Raw genomic sequence first — 27,467 nt, forward strand, 5'->3', positions numbered from 1 at the left:
TTCCCCCTCCAGAGATAATTACTCTTACTAACCTGTTTCCTGAGAGACCTTGTAGTTCATGAGTGCCATCATGCCCTGGCAGGTGACCTCAATGCTGATAAAGTTTCACAGAATTGTAATTCTATTTCTACCTCTTATTGTTGGTATAAGTTATTCACTTAGTTTTAACTAGTTTTCAATACTAGTTACAGAGGGCACAAAATTTGTTTTCCTGAGAAGTTTCTGTGGCTGCTGTGCTTCTATTCATATATGCTCCTATTAGTAGAAATAGTATTCTTGTGTATTTCCAGTAATCTTTTGCATCACTCCAGAAAAAGAATAAAAAGAAAAAAAAAGGACTTATACATTCCATACCCCTTACTCTTCCCTCTCATTGACCCACAATATTTCAATCTTCCCAATTTTTACCCTTTATCTCCCCCATTATTTGTTTTTTTTATCCTTATTATCATTATTATGTTTTATTCATCTGTCCATATCCTGGATAAAAGGAGCATCAGATACAAGGTTTTCACAGTCACATAGTCACATTGTAAAATCTATATAGTTATACAGGCTTCTTCAAGAATCATGACTACTGGAACACAGTTTTGGGTATTTCCCTCTAGCCACTCCAATACATCATAAACTAAAAAGGGATTTCTAAATAATGTGTAAGAATAATCTCCAGGATAACCTCTCAACTCTGAAATCTCTCAGTGACTGAGACTTTATTTTGTCTCATTTCTATCTTCTCCTTTTTGGTAAAGAAGGCTTTCTCATTCCCATGATGCAGGGCCTGGCTAATCTGGTAGTCAGGTCCTACATTGCCAGGGAGATTTACATGCCTGGGAGTCATATCTGACGTAGGGGGGACGGCAGTGGGTTCACCTGCCAAGTTGGCTTAGAGAGAGAGGCCACATCTGAGCAACAAAACAGGTTCTCTGGTGGTGACTCTAAGGCATGATTATCAGTGGGCTTAGCTTCTCCTTTGCAGGAATAAGCTTCATGGGGCAAGCCCTAAGATCAGGGAGGGGCTCAGCCTATTGAATTGGTTGTCCTCACTGCTTATTTCCAGTACTCTTGTAGATTATACTCCCCAGAAGAGGACCAATAGGCATAATTCCTTTTGGGAATCACTAATTGAGATAATCGAGTAGAGTCATGAACTCACTCAACTAGGTATTTTTTAAAGGGCTATTGGGTCCTGTTGTCCCACAAAGAACGTGCTTGGAGGCTAGCACCATATTTATTCAACAAATATATATTGAGTATACCAACTGTGTGCTTGGCACTGCACTAGGTGCTGGATATACGTAGTGAATACAAACATGACCCTTGCCCTTATTGATGTTCTTTTCTAGTTGTAGGAGAAGACGGTAAACAGAGAAGCAAATAAATACAAGGCTTCAAAATCAGGAAAATGCTATGAAGGCAACAAAGAGGGTGCTGTGACAGAGAATAACCAGGGGTGTCTAATTAAATAGAGTAGCCAGGGAAAGGTCTGTCTGAGAAGGTAAGATTTGAGTATTGAAGGATACAATAGAGTTGGTCGTTCCAGGGCCATCGGGCACAGCATTTAAAATGGGTAACCACATGTTCAGGAGCTCGTAAGTAGGAAACACCGTAGTGTGTTCTGGGATTGAAAGATCGTTGTGCTTGTAATGTATCAAGTGAGGAGGGAGAGGGACTGCAGATGTGGTTGGAGAGGCAGACAGGGTCTGAACATGTAGGCCTTTAGAGGCCATGATAGGGAGTTCGCATTTTATCTTGAAAGCAGTAGAAAACTGCTGAAAATTTTTAAGTGAGTTTGTGGCCTAATCTTACCTACATTTGAAATATATAAATACTGGCTATAATGTGGTAAATGGTGGAGAGGTGTTGAGAGAAGGCAGAGAAAGTAGTTAGGCAACTCATACTAGTTTGGGAGAGATTCTAGTGTCTTGGGCTAGGAAGCAGCAGTTGGAGATGATATTTTGACAGTAAAGAACACAGGACTTGCTGGTAGTTTGGGAAAGAAGGTGGCATTGAGGTTGATCCCAGCTTTCTGCCTTTAGCAGCTTAGGTTGTAATGGTCTGTTTACTGAGGTGGGCAGAATGGTGTCAAAGATGGGTTGGATGGTGGGGAGATTCGAGAGTTCAAGCATTGGATCACAGTGGCTCAGCAGGCAGTGTTCTCGCCTACTGTGCTGGAGACCTGGGTTTGATTCCCGGTGCCTGCCCATGCAAAAAAAAAACAGTTCAAGGATTTTTGTTGTGTTGTGTTTTTTGTCATTTAAGTTTTATTTGCCTTTGAGATATCCAAGTAAAGATGTCAAATAGGAGGTAGAGTATAGCTGTTTGAACTCACTGAAGAGGTCTGGGCTGGAAATATAATATGCTCAGGAGTCCTCAACATGCACATGGTTCTGAAACCTTGATAAAGGTTGAGATAGTGCCAGGATTCTTAATCCGGGCTCTAGGGAACCCACAGGGATACTTTGATAGAATTCAAGGGTTCATGAACTTGGATGGGAAATTTTTTTTCATATTTTTACTAATCTCAAACTGAAATTTAAGCCTCTCCATTAGTTTTGAATGTAGGCCTCAAACCACACAGTAATATTTGTGACTTTATAGCGAATATCATATACACGTATCTCTACTTTAACATTTCAGAACATAGTTATTAGACCCATGACTAGATCGTGTTATTTAATGCATTAATAAAGAAGCACATGTATTAACAATATCACAATTTTTTCAAAAATTTTTGAAATCTGTATTTCAGTAGAGTTGTTTTCTTTAGTTATCCATTTGTATTTTATATTATCTCTTAATTTATTCTTAGAAGGAACCCATAGGCTTTACTAGATAGGGCCTATGTGGCACATGAAAGGTCAAGAATCCTTGAAACTAAGACTATAGAATGAGGAGAGCAGGAGCCTCGGATTGAGCCCTGAGAATGGTGGTGAGAGGAGCAGCAAAGGAGACTTATAAGATTTGAGAGGTAGGAGAAAACTAGAAGAGAGTGGGGTCATGGGAGCCAAAAGAAGTCAGAGTTTGCAGGGATAGTGGTCAGCTGTGTCACATGGGTGCAGGTAGAAGGCTTCAGGGTTGGGTAACATGATGTCATTGATGATACTGGTGTGTAGTTTCACTGGAAGGATTAGAGGTGTGCTAGTTTGGAGTGGATTGAAAAATGAATGGACAGTGGAAAGTGAGAACTGAGTTTAGACTACACTTCAGCAGACTTTTTTCTGTAAAGGGCCAGATAGTATTTTCAGCTTTGTGGGCCATTTAGTCTGTCTTCCAACTACTCACCTCAACTTTGCAGTGTGAAAGCATCCATAGATGATACGTAAATGAATAGTGTAGCTGTGTTCCGAGGAAGCGTTTTTGGTTGTGGTTGTTTTATTTTGATTGTTTAGTGAAGCTTTATTTACAAAAACAGGTAGCTAGCTGGGTTTGATTGACTGAAGGTAGTTTGCCAAAACAACTCTTTGTAGAAGTTTAGATAGAAAGAAAAATAGAGAAATGGGGAAATGGTTGAAGGGAGTCAAGGATTGTGTGTATGTGTGTGTGTGTGTATTTTAAGATCAGTGATTCTACAGTATTTTTGTGTATGTGCTGATGAAAGGACTGGGTGGAGAAGGACAGGCTAATGGTACAGTATAGCAGTAAACTTATTCAGATGGCGAGAGGGAGTAAGATTGAGTACACGTGTATTTAAAACTTATTTTTTGAGACACGTAAATATCGATGTAAATAGCAAGGACTGATATAGGGAGTCAGTATCATCTTGTGTAGAATGTTCCTTATAGGACTGTTTTGATATGATTAACTGGGCTGGTGGAGAGTTGAGTGTAGGGAAATTTAGCACTGATCTACTTAATTTGTTTGATTTGGGGCTTAATTTGGGACTTTGTTGGGTTGGCTTAACTTGGAGCAATAAATGTAGCTACCTTAATTTTTCTTGCAGATAGCTCTTCAAGATCCTGATTCTGATTCTGCGAACTGATAAGTCCCAGGAATTGCAAAAAACCCTCCTAGCTCAATGATTCTCAATCTGCTTTTCAATCACATTTTACTTGGTCTATTCCTATTAGTAACAGTGATTCCATGTAGGCAGTTCTTAAGTTGAAGAGAAGAGAGAGGAGGATAGGCAGCTACCTCACCATCCTTCTCCCTTCCCCAGTATTGAGAATCATTATTTAGACCTTTTGTGGGTACTTTAATTCAGGATTTAAAAAGGCATGCTGTTCTTTTTCCTGGAGCAGTTCAGGCATCTTAATGATCTCAGGCATATTTCCTCCTTCGGTGGTTTTCTTTACTTTACTGCCTTTTGCAGACCCCAGTATAGCAGAAGGAGCTTCAGCATATTGAATCAGTACATATTTTCATGATGAGCACAGACAATAAACCAGGCAGTGGATTATTTCACAGCTTTTTATGGTCATTGACTCGGCTACATAGAAGGGAGTTGCAGAGTGTTCAGGCAAGTTCTGTCTGCCATGTGGGCCTCCTGTAACACAGACCCTCTTTCTGAAAAATGAGCTGTCTCCTGTGTGGATAATATTCACTGATGGGATTGGAAGTTATAGACTGAAGGTTTTCATCTGCAGTTATGCATCGTTGGTTGATTAACTTTTAAAATTTGAATAAGTGATATGAGAGTCTGAATTTGTCCATTCTATAAAATTTCTGCTTGACTTTTTTGAATTACTTTCATATAAAATTAATACTTGTTCATGATTTTAAAATTTTTCAAACAGTACAGTAAGTGAGATACAAAGCTAGAAGAAAATCCCCGTCTACCAGAGGTAACCCTTTCTACAATTCTTGTGTGTACAAGAAAATGTTTTAAAAAGAGAGAGAGAGAAAAAGTTTGTTAGGTACATGGAACCACACAGGTGCGTCCTTTTTTCTTAAAATGGGACCATGAGATATATTATGTTCTGCAACTTACTTTCTTAACAGTAATATATTAATCCTTCTCATTCTACCTCAGGGAGGAATCCTTCTGCTTGGAGCAATCTTATCCTAGATATCTCCATGGCTTGCTTTCTCAGTGATGCCTTCCTTAGCTTCATCTAAAATTTCATCCCTCCCCATCATGTCCTATCCCCTTTCCTTATTAATTACTTGTTCATTAGTTGTTACTATAACATTATTTTGGTTTTGTTTATTGTCTGCTTCTCCACTGTGGTATATGCTTTATGAGGAAGAGGGGATTTAACTATGTTGTTCATTCACTGCTATAGCCCCAGCTTTTAGAATAATTCCTGGCCCATAGTAGATGCTCACTTAATGTTATTTGAATGAATGAATACTTTGTTTTTCACATTTTGGTGAATAGTAATTTACTAAATAATCCCCTGTTAATGAACATAGGTGGTTTTCAGTTTTGCCCACTATTAATCAACAATGCTATATTGAATAGTCTTACACGGATATCTGTCTACTCTTCTGTGATGTTCTCTATGATAAATTCCTAGTGATGGAATTGTGAATTTTAAAAATATACATGTTTTAAATTTTGAATAATTGTTTCCTGCCCCCTCCCTTCCCTACGCAAAAAGGTTATACCAATTTATAACCCTGCTAGCAGTGTATGAGGATACCTGTTTCCCTACACCTTTCTCTACACTGGTTATAATCAATCTTTAAACCTCTGCCCGTCTGTTAAATGAAAGTGACATCTCAATTTGAATTTCCTTCATTATGAGTGAAGTTGAGTACCATTGAATATACTTATTCACCTTTTTTGCTTATCTCTTCTTTTTTCCGTGTCTTGTTGGGTTGTTTCAGTTGTTTTTGCCAATTTGTTTGCTCTGATATATTTCCTCTCTCTAGACTGCAACCAGATACAACCCCAGAGACCAGTGTACACCTGGGTCACACCTATTCTGGGCCTAGAAAGTTTCTAGCTGTGGTGTTAACATCATCATCTCTTGTTCTTGCCCACATTTTTTTTTGATTTGTTTATTAGTAAAAACAATCACATAAGCACGCAAACAGTGTTAGCTATATGCTAAACACTGTGCACTATACTTTATTTACATTATCTTTTTAAGCCTTGAGGTAATCCTATCAGGTAGGACTAGTTTGTTTCCATGTGAAGAAACTTAAGGATGGTGAGAGTAAGTAATTTGCCCAAGAACATAATTCATAAGTCAAATCCCGAGCCAGGATTTGAGCCTAGGCAGAGTAGCTCTGGAGCCTGTCCTCTTAACCACTCAGCTTCATTGCCTCCAGTATGGACCTTGGATTGTGTTGCTCATTCTATTTTCGAACAATCCTTCTGCTCAAATGTCCCCATTGACAACAGTTGTGGAACAATGGAAGGTATCCATGTACAGATCTGGGAGTTTTGTCTTTGCTTATAAATTGGATTCCATTACATAGTTCAAAATTGAAATAATATACAAAGGTACCTGGTGAGAAGTTTCATTCCCACTCTTGTTGATCTACTTTTTTTCTATTGCCCACTACTTTTATTGATTTCTGTAGGTCCTTCCTATGTTTCTTTATATACATAAAAGCAAAATGAATAAATATATATATATCATTTTTCCCTTTTCTTACACAAAAGGTAGCATACTAGATAAACTTTTTACGCCTTGATTTTTTTCACTTAACTCACTTAAAGGCTTTAGGGCCATTTTATTCATCAGATATTTATTAAGTGCTTCTTTATACAAGGCATTTGGATGGTTTTAAATGAGAATACAAAGAAGTATGTAACAGAAATCTCTGGGCTTAGGGAGTTTGGTCTAGTTGTTCAGGTTGAGAACATAAGTGAACATGGTATTTCTATGAAGTGATGCTTTCTTTACTGGTTCAGGCTTCAATACAGAGCACATTTAGCCTACACAAGAAAGTAAATATTTACTTGGGTCTTTGGGGCCAGGGTCTACTGAAATGTAAGTCTCTGGAACAAAAAGTTTTATTTATCCAGATATCCTCCTTAGGACCTTATGGTTTGAACATATAACCTGTAATTGTTTTAATAGACTTTGAAGAAACTTTTATATCTTATTTATGAACCCAAAGGGAAGATTTTTAGATTTATCTTGATTTCAGAATTTATTCCTCTCTGAGAGGCCTTAAAAAATGGCTTGAAATGAAATTTTCATTTTCCTTATGTAGACCTGAAGGAGGAAGGCCCATTTATAGAGGGTTTGTTTTGGTGGGGGTCATCTTTTCCCCTTACTGAGAGGCTTCTTCCTGCATTTACTTCTATTCCATGGACAAAAAGAGTCAGTTTATCCTAACTCCAATACAGAATTTTAGGATTGTTATAATTTACCCTCCTATCTATTTGTTTTGGGTCTCCATTCTGTTTATTCCAACTTAATTCTATTAAAAGATGCCTTTGTTCAGCCCCTCCAAAAGTTCCGAAGATTCCAAGAACCATCCAGAGAGTATAGTGTAGTGGCTCAAAGGGTAGAATCTGGAGGTGGTGTCAGGGTTGAAATTCTGAATCTGCCACTTTCTAGTTATAACAAGTACTCAACTTCTTTGTGCCTTAGTTTCCTTGTCTGTAAAATTAGGACAATTACAGTGACTTATCTCATTCTGTTATAGTGTGAGGAATTAATGTTAATACATGTAAAGAAAGCACTTGGAACAGTACCTGGTATGTTATAAGCACTCAGTAAGTGGAATAAAATTATATCCCTAATTGAGTTCTTACTCAGTCTTGACTGTTTGTTTCCAGTCTCCCTAAGTAGATATTCTAAATATTTTAGGTCTATTAATTGATTTTGTTTCCCCACTCATCTTTATAGCTGAGGACAAGAACTGAGAGAAAATGTATGATCTTATATTTCTCTCTTTCATCAAAGATTTTAACACATTATTTCTATGATAAATATCTAGTTCACACATGTAACTCATGTACCGTTTGAGCATATCAGTGCTTAACATGGTGCAAGAAATATTCTTTGTTAAAGGAACATGAATCCTAAAGGGGAAAAAAAGCCCAGGCTAAAGATCATACATGGCTAGGAGTAGAAATGGAGAATTGGGAACTCTCTCTTAGATTCTTACTCTTGGCTGCCAAAAATTTTTCATGAAAGCCTTTCCCCTGAAAGCCTGACATAATCACAGCTCTGGTGTCTCTTTCTTTCAAGGTATACTTTTGGATATGGAATAGTTTTTTTGTTGTTGTTTTTCTCCATCTCTGTTAGTTTTTTAGGGCTGCCATAACAAAGTACCACAAACTGAGTAGCTTAAAACAACAGAAATGTATTCTCTCATAGTTTTGGAGGCTAGATGTTCGAAATCAAGATGTCAGCAGGTTCATGCTCTCTATGAAGGCTCTAGGGAAGAATTCTTCTGTATTAGTTGCCTGGCTGCTTAAACATATCATACAGTGGATTGGCTTAAACTGTGGGAATTTATTGGCTCATGGTTTTGAGACCATATGTTCTAGTTTGCTAGCTGCCAGAATGCAATATACCAGAAACAGAATGGCTTTTAAAAGGGGAATTTAATAAGTTGCTAGCTTACAGTTCTAAGGTCGAGAAAATGTCCCAATTGAAGTAAGTCTATAGAAATGTCCAATCAAAGGCATCCAGGGAAAAATACCTTGGTTCAAGGAGGCTGATGAAGTTCATGTTTCTCTCTCAGCTGGAAGGGCACATGGTGAACATGGCAGGATCTGCTGGCTTTCTTGTGGCTCTACAAAAAAGAACTCTCTCCAAAATGTTTCCTCTTTTAAAGGCTTCCAGCAAGCAGCTCCACCTTCAATGGGTGGAGACACACCTCTACGGAAATCATCTAATCAAAGTTACCACCCACAATTGGGTGGGTCACATTTCCATGGGAAAATTATAATGCTCCCACCCAGCAATACTGAATGAGAATTAAAGGACATGGCTTTTCTGGGGTCCACCAACCAGCACACTAGAAGTCCAAAATCGAGGTGTCAGCAAAGAAATTTTTCTCCTCAGCGGTTGTGTTTTTCTGACTGCTGGAGATCCTTGGTCCTTGGCTTTTCTGTTACATGGCAGTGTGCATGATGATGCCTTCTTTTTTCTCCTCCAAATTCAGTTGACTTCTGATTCTTCCTTGTAGTTTTCTCTGTGGCCTTCTCTGTAAGGTCTGTAGTAATAGAATTAAGACCCATCCTCTTTGAGTTGGGTCACACCTTAACTGAAGTAAACTCATCAAAAGGTCCTATTAACAGTGAGTTCACATCCACAGGAATGGATTAAGAGTAAGAACATGCTTTTCTGGGATATATAATTCCAACCCACCACACCTTCCTTGCCTCTTTCAACTTCTGAAAGAAATGCCTACAATCCTTGGCGTTCTTTGGTTTATACCTGCGTCACTCCAGGCTCTGCCTTCTTCACATGGCCTTCTCCCCAGTGTGTCCTTATCTCTGCTTTTCTTCTTATAAAGACACCAGTCATTGGATTTGGGCCCATCCTAATCTATTGAAGCCTCAATTTAACTAATAACATCTTCAGAGACTGTATCTGCAAGTGAAGTTACAGTTTAAGGTTCTGAGTGTATATAAATTTCAGCCCAGTACATCATCTTTTGTCATAAAAGTCTGATTTGGGAGAAGAGGGAAACACTTTTTGCTCTCTGTAGGGTTGGAGATGAGTAGAGAGTGTGGGTCTGAGTTTTGTCTGTTCTCTCTCCCCTTAGTTTTGGAGACTCTTCATGTAGTGGCTCAAGGCAAAGGGAGATGTCAAGGCAGGGGTTTTTCTGTGTTTTTTTTTCTGGCATTTTCTTTGCATCATAATCATTATGATGTGTTCCCTTAGGCTATTTATTGAAAAACTACCAAAGCATCGAGATTATAAAACAACTGTCATTCCTGAAAAGAAAGACATAATAAAGGTAGGTCTTTTTTTCATGTTGCCCATCTAAAAGCTTCAAAGCAGCGCAGACTAATTCAGGGTAAAACTAGTATAATCTCTGCATTTGAGCATCACATCCTGCATTAGGTGATGCATCTCTGGCCACTTCACCAGAGCAGTTGTGAAGTAGCAATTATGGTACAGTAGAGAGTATTTTAAATCATTTTTAGATACATTATTGACTTTGCCAACTTGACTTCAGTTATTGTCTCAATTAGCTGCAATTGCTCTCATTCCTAGTTTTTGTTTTGTATTTCAGAAATTAAAGGAGATTGCATTTCCCACAGCAGAAGAGCTGAAGGCAGAGCTATTAAAACGATATACTAAAGAATATGCAGAATATAATGCAGAAAAGGTTAGTATGTAACAATAAAGAAAAAAAGAAAAGGAAAGCATTTTGGACGCTTAGGCTGTGCCCTATGCTTTTTTTTTGTATGCTGTGTGGCAGGGGTCACATTTCATTCTTTTTCCATGTGAGTATACCCTTATTGCAGCACCATTTGTTGAATGTTTGTTTGTTGGTTGGTTTTTCATTTGTTTGTTTGTTTGAGAAGTGCATGGGCTATGCCCTGTGATTTTAATGTGATATTTTAGCAGATCCTTCTACCTCATTTTTTGCAAGAAACTAAAAAAAATAGACTGTGAGTGTTTAGGCTGAGAATTTTAACATAGATGTAGTCTACTAGTCCTCTTAGAAAATCTGTTGTTTTTCTGCTACATCTAGAGTGAGAACCTAAGACTAGTGTAAATTTTCACCCAGACATAGGTTTTTAGATCAGAGAATTTGGGGGTTTGAGTTGCATTTGGTTATGCCTGAAGCTGTTTATAATAATTGATTGTTCCAAGCTATTTTCAAATGATTCCTGTTGGGAAGCGTGAGAGTTAAGACATGTGAAGAAAATCCAAGGGCACATGGATCAGTGTACTTGTGTTGGACCTGAATATATACCGCAAGTGCTTACACGTTATTTTGTAGTGCTTTGCTGAGCTCTAGTCCATATTTTTTCTGTTGTTGAAAATCAGCAGAGGATTGAGCAGCTATGAAACACATATTTCTAAGGCACTGAGTGAGCCTTAATAAAGGGGTTATTACTTGATATCTTTTGTTAGTTTTAATATATCAATATATATTGAACAGATGACCAGAGCAAAAAGTAAAGACTTTATTTTGGTTTAAAATTCAGTAGAGACCCCAAAATAACAGGGGTGGATTTGGATTTAGTCCCAGCTTACAGCCTTACTCGTGATACAGAATATATACATGGTGTGGTTAGTGAATAAAACTATATAGTACAACTTACTGGGTATGAACAGTAAGTTGCATTGAGATTTCAGTAAAGAAGAAAATAGAGATGTTGGGAAGGTTTCTGATAGGATTGGGACTTCAACTGTCCTTAAAAAAAAGATATTCTGTGGCTAAGTAGAAAAGAGTGGCAACCATAGTCCATGTGGAACTAGAGATACTGAGTGGAACATGAGTTGTGTGGTGGGAAATCAGTCCAGAGTAGAAGCGTATTTGGGGAAATCACCCTGCTGAAAAGCCTTATTCTCTTCAGGTGTCAAGTCGATCCAGTGTTACCCTAAATCCTTTTCTTTCTTTGTAGAGGAAGAAAGCAGAGGATCTTGCCCGGAATATGGCCATCCAGCAAGAACTGGAAAAGGAAAGACAGAGGGTAGCACAACAGAAGCAGCAACAATTGGAACAGGAACAGTTCCATGCCTTTGAGGAGATGATCCGTAACCAGGAGCTAGAAAAAAGAGACTGAAAAGTACAGGATTTGGGAAGGTGGATCCAGGCGTAGGTGGCCCTCTGGTGCCTGACTTGGAAAAGCCTTCCTTAGATGTGTTTCCCTCAGCACCTGTCTCATCCACACAGCCTTCAGACTGTAATATAAGTGTAAGGCCAGCTAAGCCCCCTGCAGTGGACAGGTCCTTGAAACCTGGAGCACGGAGCAGCTCAGAAAGTAGTAAGTCCATTTTCTGATGTCCTCTTCTATCTCTGTTGCTACTAAAAAGTATCGTTCTAGGGGATTCAGCCTAAAATTACAACCATGGTCCTATTTATTAGGCTCTGATCACAGAAACCCATTTATTAAGTATTGCCATACTGTGTCCTGTCACACTAACTGTATTATAATTCAGAGCTAGTAAGAAAAGTGGCCTTTACTTAAATCATAAGTTACTCGGAGCCAGATTGGTTTTCTGACTCTTGAGAGTCAGACCCTTCACTTTTCAGGGTTATACAGAGATTTAATATGTTCAGTGAAATAGAGACCACTCAGCCTTTTGTGAAGGAAACTTTGAAATTTATAGTACCACTTTACAACTCTACACCTGACATTTTTATTTATTTTTTTTGGGGGGGGGGTTCATGGTCTGGGAATCGAACCCGGGTCTCCCACATGAAAGGTGAGCATTCTACCACTGAACCACCTGTGCACCCTACAACTGACTTTTAAAAACAAGTAAGGACTGCAGAATTGTGCTTCTCCTGTAAGCATTCCTAATCTTTAAGGAGTCTAGCCATAAAAACTATTGACAGTCTGTCCTCCTCTCATCAGTGATTGATTAGCTGAGAAAATAACAATAGGGCATGATGATTTGAGTAGATTTTTTGGTATAGAAATCAGCTTTCAAGTGGTCATTAAGGAAGTCATCTTTGTAGAAGATCGGTTTAAAAGTACACTGTAAGAATGGTTAAGGAGGGCTGCATTCTGAAACCTGGCCCCTAGGGCTTGTCCCCACTTCCTTCGTTCCTTATCTACCACTGCTGTTCCTTCACACATTTTATCCTCTGGTCAAATTGGACTTTCACGTTCACAGCACATTCCCAAGAATATCTTATCCAAGGATGTTTGTTAACATTTTGCCCTGTACTGAGAATCTTTTTTCTCGGTGTCTGCCTTCCTTGTTCTTTTGAAGCTTTTCCAGAGACCCCTCCCTTCACTAAGATTGATTCTGTTCTTCTTAACCCCCAGAGCTCCTTTTAGCTCTGATGCAATTCAGGTCAGCCACCTGATAATATAGTCATTTGTCTCTAACTAAATTTAGCTTCTGATGGATTAGGACTTGAGTCTTAAATTCATAATTGTGTTCCCTGCAGGACAAGTAGAGTGTCTATTTGGTATACACTCAGTAAATGATTATTGACTTCAAAGGAAGGGACTGTGCCTTACTCTTTCAGAATCCCAAGCCTGTTTGGCTATGTGTCTCTTGGTCTGACTTTCTCTCTCCAGGAATTCAGATCCTGCTGTTGAATGTGCAGGAGCACATCCCTTGTCCTTTGATGTTTTCTTGTTTTAATATGGAAATGTAACTTGGAAAAATGCGCCCTAGCTTTAGCCTGCTGGTTCTTTCATAGAGTTTCTTTATGGTGTTCAAGGACTGGGGTCTGTTACTGGATTTCTGAAACAGGTTTTATGAGCTAATTTGTTTGTCTATACCTTTTTTGGGTGGGGGGGTGGAGGTAGATACTGGTTGTGTTTTTGTTGTGTTTGTTTGGTTTGTTTTCTTGACGTTTTAACTTTCTTCTAAATGACTAAGTACAGAAGTAAATAATTACCCCTATTATTTCCCATTATCAAGAGTTCATCCTTGGTATTTCTTTGAAAATCATCTCTCATGTTCTTATCTGAGATAAAAAGTGGTTTAAAGTGAAAATTCAGTTGATAGATTATTTTTCCCATTTTATTATTAATTAAAAAAATTAACAACAAACAAAACATTAAGATATCATTCCATTCTACATATACAATCAGTAATTCTCAATATCCTCACAAAGTTGCATATTCATCATTTCTTAGAACATTTGCAGAGAGATTATTTTTTAAATCCTCTGCATTAGATTCTGAAAGAGAATTCCTGAATATCTCAGGAACTTTTTGTAAAGTAGTAGCTTACCCTTTTCTTAACTTGAATGATTAAAGCTTGCTCTATTTTTTTTTTTCCTTGAAGTAATTTATACCCAGAGGCTGTGGCCAGAGGTAGGGGAAGATATTTTCCAATGTTTTTTTTTCTGCCATTGGGGAGAGATTCCTCACTCAGTGCCTGAAGTTGGGAGGGCCTCAGTGAGGGCCTCCCAGGGCCACCATTATGAGATCTGCTTGTGAAGACTCAGCCCCATGGTCTCAGATTTTCCCTCTCTCTCCATTGCAGTTCCTACAATTGATGGACTGCGCCATGTGGTGGTGCCAGGGAGGCTCTGCCCGCAGTTTCTCCAGTTAGCCAGTGCCAACACCGCCCGGGGAGTAGAGACGTGTGGGATCCTCTGTGGAAAACTGGTAAAAACAAACTTTTTCCTGAGCTGAGACTGTTTATTTCCTCCTTGTTCTCTCTGACTCTCAGAGAAGATATCCAGGGTTGGTTACATTTTGTGCTAATCTCTCTGCTGAAGGAACCATGCACAGCATATCAGGGTGCCGTGCCACTTAGAATTTGGTGACCCTGTATTTGATTGGTTTTCAGATTCCCTTGAATCAAATAGATTTTCTTTTCACACTTCATTTTATTTTATTCTAGTGTAAAGAAGGATTTTATAAAGCTTAACAGTAGCTAATTTTTCTTGCTTAATTTAGCTATTTACATATATTTTAGCTTCTGAATGATAGAAATATCCAGCAAAAGCATTTGTGTCATATTATATTCACTGCTATGCATTTGGTGTGAGTTAAGAATTGTAAAGAAAAGAGTTATGGGCCCCATCAGGCTAAGAAAAACAACCCGGAACTTCCCGGGGGTGGTTATCTGCTGCCTTGGTTATGCAAGGTTATCTGCTGCCTTGGTTATGGAAGGTTGTAACTGCCGGAGGAAGTTTATCTAAGAATGCAGCTGAGAAGGTTGAGTAAGGGAGTTTTGCGCAATGAGACAGCTCCTTCTTGCATGAAGCAGCTCCCATGACTCATGCGCGAAAAATGTTTGTTATCTGCTTCTTGCAAAATGTTTGCTATCTGCTTCTCGCAAAATGTTTATCTGCTTCTTGCAAATTGTTTGTTATCTGCTTCTTGCAATAGTTTGTTATCTGCTTCTTGCATGAAGCAGCACCTGTGACCCATGCTCGACCCTCACCCCCCTCCTCCTACCCCTTAAAAGCTTCCCCAAACCCAGGCTTGGGGCTCTCTGTTCCTGCGCGTTCAGTGAGCCCCACGCATGTGTGGTAAATAAACCCCTTTGCGTGTTGCATGAGAGAACATCTCTTGGAGTCCTCCTTTGCGTGGGAAAACTCTCGAATTCTTACACTAGAAATCCCTTAGACCGAGGCTTCAGTTCTTCTATCAGAAATCGTTCTCTAGTTGCCACTTATCTCTCTAAAATAGCCGTGCATGCCTAGATCAGAACTCAGTTTTCTGTTTTGCAGGAGCCGGTGCTACAAAAAGAAGAATGGAAAGATGAGGGGTGCATATTCATTACAAAAAGTTGTAGATAATGGAGGAAAGCTCATCTCCCCAAAGGCAAAGTGAATTCTAGGCTGAAAGAAGGGCCAGTTTGTCAGCACAATAGTAGGCAGTGGATAACAAGGGAAACAAAGTGGTTACCATTGTACCAGTGTCTGGTCTGTTAACAGGTCAGTCATGAAAATGAATGAAATTTCAGAAGATCTTCAAGATCTTAATTATCTGTTACAGCTTTTTGCCCTTAATAACAGAGGCCCAACTATTGGGGCCCAAATGAATTAAGAATTAACTTTCTCTCATTTATAAGAGTAGACTGGAGCTTGTGTGGAGCTGATCCAGCTTCCCACTATCTTTTTGGTTGGCCAACCTCAATGCATGGCTTCTTTCTTTAGGTAGTGAGATGGCTGCTGGAGTGCCAGCCATCACACAAATTAATTATTTTAAAACTGGTAGTAAAAAATATCTAATTCTAAGTTTGGTGGGGTGATCCAGTCATTACCTCTATGTCATTTTTTGAGCATCTTTATGTGGGGACTTGGAATATAAAATGTGTAAGGCATGAAGACTGTGTCCATAAAAAACAACCAATCACTTTGGAGAGATGAGAAATATATACCAAAAGATAAAGAGCACAATAAATAGTGTGTACAATATGAGCACAAAAATTGAGAGGAGGGAAAGGTCACTGAATTGAGACACTTGACCCATTATTAACTGCTAGATGAATGAGGTATGAATAAATGAATGAAATGAAATACATTTAAACTAAGGCTTAAGGGTGAGAAGGGCTTAGAGAAATAGAGTGAAAGAGGAACTGCTTTAGCAAAGAAAGAGAAATGGCACTCTACTTGAAACTTTTCAAGAACCATCAGTATATCCATTTGGCTATAGCAGAAAACTCCCCCAGGGCTTTGGTATTTAACCCAGGCTGTGCATCAGACGGTTCTGGGGTAAGTCTCAGCATCATGTTCAGTGAAATAAGCCCGACAGAAAAAGGGCAAACACTGTCTGATCTCACTGTATGAAATAATCGGAATGAGCAAACTCAATAGAGTTAGAATATAGATTACCAGGCATTGGGGTGGGAGTAGAGAATAGGAAGTTAAGACTTAAATTGTACAGAGTTTCAAATTGGGTAATGGATGATATTGATGATAGCACAACACTGTGAAAGTAACTAACAGTACTGAATTATATATTTGATTAAACAGGGAAATTTTAGGTTGTATATATGTTACTGGAATAAAATTTTTTAAAAATCTGCACAATACAGACAGTGAACCCTGACAAACTGTAGACTGTAGTTAATAATTTGATTATAAAAATGTGCTTTTATCCACTGTAACAAGCATACTACATCAGTGCAAGGTGTTAATTATAGGGTGGTATGTTGGAACTCTGTTCTATGCATGATTTTTCTGTAAACCCACAACTTCTCTTAAAAAAAATAATACCTAAGAAGGATTCCTGTTCTAGGCTAAGAATGCTTTCACTTGTATAGAGGTTTAACTTTCCATTGTTATGATATAGTAGGGCTGCGTAGGTGACATGAAACTGTGATGAACTGTTTTCTCCTTTGGCAGATGAGGAATGAATTTACCATTACCCATGTTCTCATCCCCAAGCAAAGTGCTGGTTCTGATTATTGTAACACAGAGAGCGAAGAAGAGCTTTTCCTCATCCAGGATCAGCAGGGTCTCATCACGCTGGGCTGGATTCATGTAAGCAATTCTGAGTTCTCTGAGTGTTAGTCTCCTCTTCTCTCATAATGTTATAAACACACGGATTATTTCTTTCTCTTAGTAAAGAAAATTGCTTCCAGGTTATATAGATTATTTTCCTTCCTTTGGATGTGGTTCCTAGCATACTTGACTTCTTGTACTCCACTGTTAGCTTTTGAGGATTAGATTACTGGTTTGCCTAATGCTGTGTATCCTCCATTATAGTTGATGGGGAATAGAAGACTTGTTCGTTATCTTCCAGGGGATACAAATTTGAGTTAGATGTAATTTTAGTCTGAAGAAGGATGTTAGACAAATAGGCAAGTAATAAAACTCTTAACATGAGCCAGAATATGCTAAGTGCCTCAAAAGGTGCAAAGTGCTGTAGAATTCAGGAGGAAGGGGTCCTACCTGGTTTTAAGGAATGCTGAAAATGATCCATGAAAGAGGTGATCATTTAGCTAGATCATAAAAGGAAGGTAAGATTTTGAGATGAAGAGATGGACAAAGAAGAATTCTCTAAGGAAGAGACAGCATTGGGTAAAGGCAGGCTGCGTTTGGAGCATTGGGTGGTTTTGCTGCAGATTATGGTTCCTGTTTGGAAGCAGTGGAAGATAAGTTTTATAATAAATTGCAATACATTGAAACCATACTCTTTGGGTAACAGGCAAGATAGTTGTGATTTTTTCAAGTTGAGAACTCTTGAAGGTTTTTGAGCTGAGCAATGAGATGATCAAAGCTGTACATTAGAAAATTCAAAGAATGACAGTTTTAAGATAGGTTTGAGGCAGGGAGATTATTTAAGAAATTACTGTAGTGATGAAATCTAGTAACAATAAGAGCTAGGGTGATGATAGTATATTCAGGAAGGAAGCGATGAATGTGAGGAAGATTTCAAAGGGTAATAGGGGGAATGAGTAAGAGAGGAATCAGTGATGACTCAGGGAGTTTGTGCCTAGCTCATGGGGGTGGCAGTGATCATTCCAAAACCAGAAATAGGGAATTGAGGAGGAGGACTTACTTGGGAAGTGGTGCAAATGTTGTGTTCAGTTTTGAACAAGTAAATCAAAGGTACTGGTTGAGGCATCACCAGTGGGGATGGTTATCAGGCAGTTGGAAATGTGAGGCTGGAACTTAGAAGCAAGGCCAATGGAGGAGAGAGAAATCTAGGAGTCCTCTCTATAAAGCTGATCTTGGGAGTCTTGCAAGTGGGTGAAAGTAGAAAGCAAGAAGAAATTCACAAGCAGCTTGTGAACAGGCTACATAGGGGAGCTTAGACACTGTGAGTCAGGAAGCAGAGAGATAAAGTAAAAGATGAAAGTAGCATTAAGGCACAGAAGCCAGATGTCTTGTGAAGATTCATCCTTGACCTTTTACCACCTGGGAGAGGAAGAAGAATCATTCCTCTGACTGTGATTTGTTAAGTCCTTGATTTCTGCCAGTTTGAGGCATTGGACAGTATGTACTAATTGGCTCCATGATGGGTGTCTCTCCATTGTATAGAGAGAGCTTGTGAGAAGCCAGTTAAGTCTTTATAGTCAGTTAGAAATTATGAGTCTTTTCACATACGCGTGTTAAACTACATTTGTTTAAAATACTGGAATGGAAGTACATTAGTTGTGAATTTCTGACATTCTCCTCATGGTCACAGAAAACTTTGAACTTGAGAAGGAGATTATAGCCAGCTATTAGCAGCTGCTTGGATCTGTCTTTCTTCATGTACCCTGCTTGTCTGGTCTTGCTTCACTGAGCCTTCTCTGAATTTGTTTCTCTCTTCACAGACTCATCCCACACAGACTGCCTTTCTCTCCAGTGTTGATCTACATACACATTGCTCCTACCAGATGATGTTACCAGAGTCAATAGCTATTGTTTGCTCCCCCAAGTTCCAGGAGTGAGTACATGGGACCTGGGTCTGAGTGTTACAAGCAGGCAGTGGGGAAGGTAAAAGAAAAGGTCTCTCTTCTTGGGAGTTAAAGGGCCCTTGCCTCTTTGTTCTCTATAAAATATATAGGTTGTAAAAATATATATATATATTTGCTCTTTTAAAAGACTCCCTATTAGCCCCATGTGCTGATAAAGCTCCTATACTTGTTTAAAAGGATATCTATGGTGGTTTGAACCTGTATGTACCCTAGAAAAATATTCTTAAATTGAATCCATTCCTGTGGGTGTGAACCCATTGTAAGTAGGACCTTTTGATGAGGTTACTTCAGTTTAGATGTGGCCCAACCAAATCAGGATGAGTCTTAATCCTATTACTGCAGTCCTTGGTAAGCGGAGTGAAATTCAGACACAGAGAGAAAACCACAGGAACTAAGAGGCTGAACAACAACGAATCCATAAGAGAAAGGTAACACCAGGAGATGCCACCATGTACCTTGCCACATGACAAGCTAAGGATGAAGAATTGCAGGTAGCCAGCCTCAGAACACCACAGCCTTTAGGAAGAATGCATCACCTTGATGATGCCTTGATATGGACTTTCTGTTAGCTTCAGAGCCATAAGCAAATAAATTCCAATTGTTTAATCCCGCCCATTTCATGATATTTGCTTGAGCAGGCCAGAAATCTAAAACAGATTTTGGTATTGAGAGTAAGGTGATGCTATTGCAAATACCAAAAATGTCGAAATGGTTTTGGACTTGAGTAATGAGTAAAGGCTGGGAAAATTGTGAGGAGCTTGATAGAAAAGGCCTAGATTGCTTTGAAGAGACTGTTGGTAGAAATATGGATGTTAAAGGTACTTCTGATAAGGCCTTAGTTAGAAATGATGAATTGTGTTATTTGAAACCTGAGGAAAGGCAGTCCTTTTAAAGTGGCAGAGAACTTGGCAAAATTGAGTTCTGATGTCAGATGGAAGGCCGAATTTGAAAGTGATGAAATGAGAGAGGAAGGGGATAAATTGAGAAATGAATTCTTGGGCACAGAAACCAGAAATTGATGGATTGGACCCCTTGTGAACTACATGCAAAACCAACAAGGATTTTGCAAAATTTCTGTGAATGGAAACACTGTCAGCCTTCATTGAAAGGGACAGAGAAGAGACAAAGTAAAGGAAGAATGACTTCAAGGACAGAATCATGGAAGCTGAGGTTTGAACTGAAGAGATCTACTCTGGCCAAGGCAGGAGGCCCACGTATGTGTATGAAAAGGGTGAGTCTGCCGCTGCGCTTAGAAAAGGTGGACTTTCTACCCTGTTACTCATGGAGAGTACTGACACCTCAGTGTTCAGAGACGGTGGGGCCTTTGTTCAGGAGTTTGCAGAGAGCCTGCCTGCCATCCCAATGCTTAGAGACGGTGGGCCCTGAACCATAAGGTTTGTAGAGAACCTGGCCACCATCGCGATGCTCAGAGAGGGTTGAGCCTTCACCCTAGTGTTTGGGTGAGAAGTGCTTGGAGAGGGCAGGGCTGTACTCCATCAGGCCTGAAGGACAGAATATCAGTCTATACATGTCTCTCAGATCTTGAAATCTAATGGATAATTTGTCTTGCTGGGTTTCAGAATTGTTTGGAACCTGTGACCCTTGTTTTCCTTCCAGTTTCTCCGTATTGAAATGGGGATGTTTATCCTATATCTGTTTCCCATTGTATATTGGAAGCAGATGACTTGTTTTCTAGATTTCACGGGTCCTCAGAGGCGTGTTGCACCCAGAACAGACCATACTCATACCCAGTTTTGATGAGATTTGTACTTAGCATTGTAACTGAAATGACTTAAGGCTTTCAGATGTTATGATGAAATGTATTTTGCATCTAGGAAGAATGTGCCTTTTTGGAATCCAAAAGGTGTAGTGTAGAAGTTTAAAGGTGTATGTACCCCAGAAAGCATGTTCTTAAGTGTGACCTTTTGATGAGGTTACTTCCGTTAAGATGTGGCCCAAACCAATCAGGATGGATCTTAATCCTATTAACTGACTCCTTTGTAAGGAGAATGAAGTTCAGGCACACAGAGAGCCAGAGGAAGCAAGAAGCAAAATATCTGTGGAACCCAGAAGAGAAGGGAGAGACCAGGAGAAGCCACCATGTGCCTTGTTAAGGACAAGTTGAGGACCATGGATTATGAACAGCCAGTCCAGAATGCCACAGTCTTTGGGGAAAAAAGCATCGCCTTGATGGTGCCTTGATTTGGACTTTCTTTTGGTCCCAAACTGTAAGCAAATAAATTCCCGTTGGTTAACTGGACCCATTTCATGGTATTTGCTTAAGCAAAAGCCCAGGATACTTAAACAATATCCAAGCAATGACTTATGTGCTTTTCTTTGAAAAGTCCATGTACTGGTTTGAATCTATGGTGGACCCCAGAAAAGCCATGTCCTTTAATCCTCATTCAGTATTGCTGGGTGGGAGCGTTTCGATTGCTCCTGTGGAGATGTGACCCACCTAATTGTGGGTGGTAACTTTTGATTAGATGATTTCCATGGAGGTATGTCTCCACCCATTGAAGGTGGAGTTGCTTTGGAATCCTTTAAAAGAGGAAACATTTTGGAGGGAGTCCCTTTTTGTAGAGCCACAAGAAAGCCAGCACATGCCACCATGTTCACCATGTGCCCTTCCAGGTGAGAGAGAAACATTGAATGTCATCGGCCTTCTTGAACCAAGGTATCTTTCCCTGGATGCCTTAAATTGGACATTTCTATAGACTTGTTTTAATTGGGACATTTTCTCAGCCTTAGAACTGTAAACTTGTAAATTCCCCTTTAATAAGTTTAATAAATTTAATAAATTTAAACTTACTAAATTCCCCTTTTTAAAAGCCATTCCATTTCTGGTATATTGCGTTCTGGCAGCTAGCAAGCTAGAACAATCCATGAACAATTTGAAGTGTTTACTTGAAGTGATAGGCATTTCAAGAGCTTGTTGTTGGATTAGAGAACTTAAAAATCAAACAGATTATCTCACAGAGTTACTTCTTTTTCATTCCAAATCCTACCATTCACTATGAATTCTCCCAGCAAAACAAGTATGGGGGTAATGATGAGTCAGTCCTTGATTCATTCACCAGAGAAGAGACCTGTGAGCCAGCATGAAGCTGTCTCAAAATGAGCTCTGCGATGTAGACCAGAACCAGTGTGTGTGTATATGTGTGTGTATGTGTGTGTGTGTGTTAGGGATGGGAGGACACCTTTGCTTGACTCTGTGCCTGCATTTTCTTCTTTCAGAACTGGATTCTTTAAACTAACAGACCATGGACTAGAGGAGATTTCTTCCTGTCGCCAGAAAGGATTTCATCCACATAGCAAGAATCCACCTCTGTTCTGTGTATGTATCTGTGTGGATGAAATTGGGGCTCTGCTTCAAGCAGAGAGGACAGTCAGAGGTGATGAAGTGTTTCATCCTTTCTGACCCACATACTACGTTATTCCTTGTCATTTATCGCTCTAGATCCCCACAATAAGGACATCCATGGGAAGCAGTGTGAGATAGGAATGGATAGCTCTGTTCTTAATGTGTGTGTATCTTTGATCAGACTGCTTCACCTCCCCAAGTCTCAGTTTTAGAGGCTTGGGAAGTGGAGGTGTACTTCAGTAGGAGATTTGGATGCTGTGGGGAAAAAAGCTACTTATGATAGATAGGCAAAGCTCAGCCATAAAAAAGAAATGAATTACTGTTACATACTACACTGTAGTTGAACTCTGAAAGCATGCCAATGAAAGAAGCCAGACACAAAAGACCCCATATAGTGTGATTCCCTTGCTATGAAACATCCAGATTGAGTAAATTGATAGAGACAGAAAGCAGGCTAGACGTTCCCAGGGGCCAAAAAGAGCAGAGAATAGGTAGTTATTGCTTAATTAGCAAAGAGTTTCTTTTTGGAGTGATGAAAATGTTTTGAAACTACATAGAGGTGATGGTTGGACATTGTAAATGTACAAAAAGCCACTGAATTGTACACTTTAAAATGTTTAGTGTTTTTATTATGTAAATCTTACCTCAGGAAAAAAAAAGTTAGATTAAGCATATTTGATTTCAGAATTTTGCTTAGATAAGGATTCATTGACTCTTCTGGGAGGCTGTTTTTCCCCTATGTTTTTGTTCTGTGATGGAAAAGTTGTAATTGATAATAACATCAGTAATTTCAGTGATATGTTGTAACTACTTCACAGATCTAATGTGATAGTCTTGCCTTATTCTATTCTGGCCAGACCTCCTCCTTATTATTCCTTTTAGGTTCAAAAAAGATGAGTCAGTATGGAAAAGGGACTCAGAAGGAACTGGAGATGCTTAGAGGAAAAATCGTATGAAGGCAATAAGAGCTGACTCTAAGTATTAAAAGAAAAAAGGCGCTAGGGGATGTATTTCATATGACTTCAAATACTAAATCTAAGACCTCTTGGAATGAGTTTTCAGCTCAGTATAAGGAAGAAGTTTCTGACAGATCTGTTAAAAAATGGGTTGGTCTGCCTTGAGATGTAATAAATGTCTAAGTCCCAGTATGTTGAAACAGCCTGTACAATCAGGAGAAAAGGTCTAGGATGCCAGTGCCCAAGCTTCAGCTATAAGAACCCCTTTTGCATGTAAAAGTTAGCATGGCCCATGTGATAAAAAGTATATTTTAGTATCTTTTGATTGATAGAATTATCAAAATGCTATCATGAATTCAGTAGTTCTTTTAAATAAATGTGTGTTTTACAGATCACTCTAAAATATACATATATTTGGAAAAGAAACAAAGATATATGCGTAAACATTGATTTCATCTATAAATAGGATTGATGGGAGTATTGATTCCCAGACCATAAAATCACTTGGTAGCTTCTCAGACTGAGAAGCACTGGTCTTGAATGAAGATTTTTTTTTTTACATGGGTAGGCGCCGGGAATTGAACCTGGGTCTCCGGTATGGCAGGTGGAAATTTTGCCACTGAACCACTGTGCACTGCCCTAGAATGAGGATTTTAAATAAAGAGTTTTTAAAAATGAATGACTTTTTGGAATATTCCAAGGACTTTACCTTTCTTCTTTCTCCCTGTCACAGAGCTGCAGCCATGTGACTGTTGTGGACCGAGCAGTAACCATCACAGACCTTCGATGAGATTTTGACCCAAAACTCCTCCAAGAACTATAAAACCTTATCACTGAACTATAGTCCATTAATTTAAAATTGCCAGAAAGCTTGGTAAGAAGAGGAAGTGCATATAACCTGGGGGAGAACTGATTTTCTATTTCTGGTTTGAAAAGAAAATTGAATATATTTTCTAGGCATGTCTGTAAAGAAGCATGACTGCAGTAAAACAGCTTTTCAGCCTACCTGTAACTGCAAATCTAAAAAACGAAGAAAAATTGGAAGAATGGTATAATGAACATCTATCTACCCTTCATTCTAGAGTCACCAACTGTTAACATTTTTTCCTCTTAGCTACCCTTCTCATTTCTCTGCCAATTTGTTTATTGTTTACTTTTGGACTTATTAGGGCATCTATGGAGAAATTTGGAAACCATGGAGAAAATATTTTGGATTTTCCTATGGTTTATGGGAAGGGATATTGACAGTTCAGTACATCTCATCAGATGGTAAGCTTGCAAACCCTAAAAAATTATTTTGTCAATAATTATTGTTATATAACAAATATTTCAGAATATTTTTCCTCTGCAATAAAATAACAATTAACTTATTTGTGCGTGTGTGCTCTAGAGTAAACAGTAGGATTGAGCATCACATAAACAGGTTAAGTAAAAGGTCTGGTTGCTTTGGAAAGGTGAGGGAAAAATGAGAAATGAGCTGAACTGATATTGAAGGTGTGTCCCAATTCATTTTTAATTATTCAGTGTTTTTTCTCTGCCTGTTGCCATCATCTAGGGTGTGAAGTCCTCTCTCCTCCCTTGGTGCTGTCTCAAGTGGGTCATCCCATTCACTTCTTCCTTATGTCCTAAAAAGCTTCCATTATTTGGAGTATTAGCTACCCTGCTCCAGTTTTATTTATTCATTTGTTCGTTTATTTATTTATATTTATTTGAGAACCACTGTTTTTAAATATACTGGTTAATTTTTTCACTTTAAAGACACAGCCCAAATCAAAACCTCTGAACTTACGGTTTTCAATCTGAAAGAGTCAAAGAATGGTTGTAATTTAAAAGCATATCAATAAAACAGATATTCTTATGGCTATATTAATGGATAATCCTGAAACAGAATAAAGTATAGATTTCTTATTTTTTCCTAATTTGAAGCTGCCAGTGAAATCAATTACAAATATTTACTCTGAAAGATGCTCCTAGGAAGGCTGCACAAATACTGATAATGATTATTCAAAATTACATTTTATGTAATATCTAGAAAATGGGTTTAACTCAAACCCGCAGGCAGTTTTATAATATTCATTAGCAATGATTTTTTTAAAAGACTTGGCCACTGTTTTTAATATAAATTAGTTTTAATGTCATCTCCCTTAAGTGTTTTCAAGTGTCACATGGTCATAAGCCAAAGAACCAAATAATTTCAAATGATCACTGATAACTATTTAGGTAAAAATTCTCGTGTGCCAGTACTTTTAAAGTTACATACATTAAATTATAGTAAAAAGACGACTATAAACAAATGCACTCTATTTTCATTAACAGCATAACTGTATTACAGTAAACCAAGTTTATATTCAACCATCACAAGTGATTCTTTTCACTTTGTGAATGGATCATTAAGAATATCTTGAAATACAGTAGTCTCATCATTACCTCTCAGAATATCTAGTGTTTGAGCTCAAAATATCCAAGTTTGAGTCTGGAAAAAGTGGTAGCCACTGAGCATGTTGCACTACTTTGAATTCTATCTTGTATTTTAGTGGAGCAAACAGACACTGGATGTTTCTCAATGTGGAAAATTTCATTTTATCTTGCTTGAGTTGCAAATTCTTTTTTGATAATTCACCTGAGCAAAAGTTCATTTCTCACCCAAGTAAAATCTTTCCAAAGAAGATCTTGACTTTCAGAAAGCCCAGTTACTGCACGTTCAGTAAATGGAATATTGTCCTTTAGCTGAGATCCAAGTCATCTGGCATTCATCATCAGCCCGCTGTCCATACTTCCTCTCAGCCCCCCTGCTCTATTTTATTTTGCTGGCTTTTCTTTTCTGACTTAGGCAATACCTAAGGTATTTGAAACTCCAATTGATTCTGTATTTTTCTTTCTATGAGCTGAGCTTAGTATTCAAAGGTGGCATAGAAATAATGGTGGTGTTTGTGAAACTTACAGAAGAAGGATGGAGGTTTCTTACTATGTCAGAATTCTGTAGGGGAAGAAATTGTAACTGCATAAAATTTGGTTTCATCTTTTTTTTAAAGCAATTTGTGTTGTGAAATGTATATATAAAACAATAAATTTCAGAGTACGTTGTAACAAGTAGTTATAGAATGGGTTTCAGGGGCCGTATGATCGCTCAGTGGCAGGATTCTCGCCTGCTATGCTGGAGACCCAGGTTCAATTCCCAGAGCCTGCCCATGCCAAAAAAAAAAAAGAACAGATTTCAGAGTGTTATATGGGTTACACTTCTACAATTTTAGGTTTTTCCTTCTAGCTGCTCTAAGACTCGAGACTGACAGAAATAACAATGTAATGATTCAGCAGTCATACTCATGTTAAATCCTATCTTCTGTTATAATTCCTCCTTTTCCTTTGATCCTTCTCCCAATCTTTAGGGTATTTGGGCTGTACCCATTCTCACTTTTTCATGTTGGAAAGGGGTGTTGATAATATGGGATAGGGGGATGGAATTAGTTGATGTTCTGGGAATAGGCTGGCCCCTCTGAGTTTCAGGACTTATCTAGCCTAGGAACCCATCTGGGGATTGTAGGTTTCTGGAAAGTCATCTTCATGCATGAAACTTTCGTAGAATTTTAGATGAAGCCTTAGGTATTCTCTAGGATTGGCAGGAATGGTTTGGTTGGGGTTTGGTGAACTCTGGTAATTAGCAGTATCTAGCTGAAGCTAGTGTAAGCAGCCTCCAGAAAAGCTTCTGTACTCTATTTGAACTCTCTTAGCTACTGATACCATATTTTGTTACATCCTGTTTTCCCTTTTTGGTCAGGAAGGTGTTGTCGATCCCAAGGTGCCAGGCCAGGCTCATCCCTAGGAGTATGTCCCACTTTGCCAGGGAGACTTTTGCCCCTGAAAATCATGTCCCACGTAGCGGAGGGAGGGTAATGATTTTCCTTGCAGAATTGGGCTTAGAGAGAAAGAGGCCACACCTGAACAACAAAAGACGCTTTCTGGAAGTAACTCTTAGGCATGTCTATAGGTATACATAGCTTCTCTGCTGTAAGCACAAGCATCAAGATCAAGGGCTTGACCTATTGTCTTGGGAGTCACTAATGTTTGAGACAGTATCAGGGGTTTCCCCCGTGGTAAAGCTTAATAGTTCAATATTTTTTCTCCCATCCCTCAAGGGACTTTTTGGCTTTACTTTAAAAGTTTGTGTCCTAAATCTGTTTGATCTTTATTGCTTCAATTAGTGGTTTGGACTCTCCCTACCCCCAGATAACTAAGTCTCTGTGTTCTTTTCCATTTCTTGTGTTCTTAACTCCC

The 27,467-nt window shown here is 38.8% G+C and overlaps 1 protein-coding gene across 1 annotated transcript in view; it reads left to right on the top strand.

Annotated features, from left to right (window-relative positions):
* LOC143661020 (STAM-binding protein-like) overlaps window positions 1-24,565 on the top strand; it is a 90,060-nt gene extending 65,495 nt beyond the window's left edge. The window contains 9 exon segments of the mRNA XM_077134585.1: window positions 9,744-9,819; window positions 10,099-10,194; window positions 11,444-11,594; window positions 11,597-11,806; window positions 13,995-14,119; window positions 16,813-16,950; window positions 18,732-18,844; window positions 22,113-22,212; window positions 23,929-24,565. Coding sequence (XP_076990700.1) covers window positions 9,744-9,819; window positions 10,099-10,194; window positions 11,444-11,594; window positions 11,597-11,806; window positions 13,995-14,119; window positions 16,813-16,950; window positions 18,732-18,844; window positions 22,113-22,212; window positions 23,929-23,985 — 1,066 coding nt within the window. The 3' untranslated portion in view covers window positions 23,986-24,565.
* Window positions 24,566-27,467: the final 2,902 nt, after the last annotated feature.

Source organism: Tamandua tetradactyla, chromosome 17, assembly GCF_023851605.1.
Source record: "Tamandua tetradactyla isolate mTamTet1 chromosome 17, mTamTet1.pri, whole genome shotgun sequence".
Classification (NCBI taxonomy): Eukaryota; Metazoa; Chordata; class Mammalia; order Pilosa; family Myrmecophagidae; genus Tamandua; species Tamandua tetradactyla.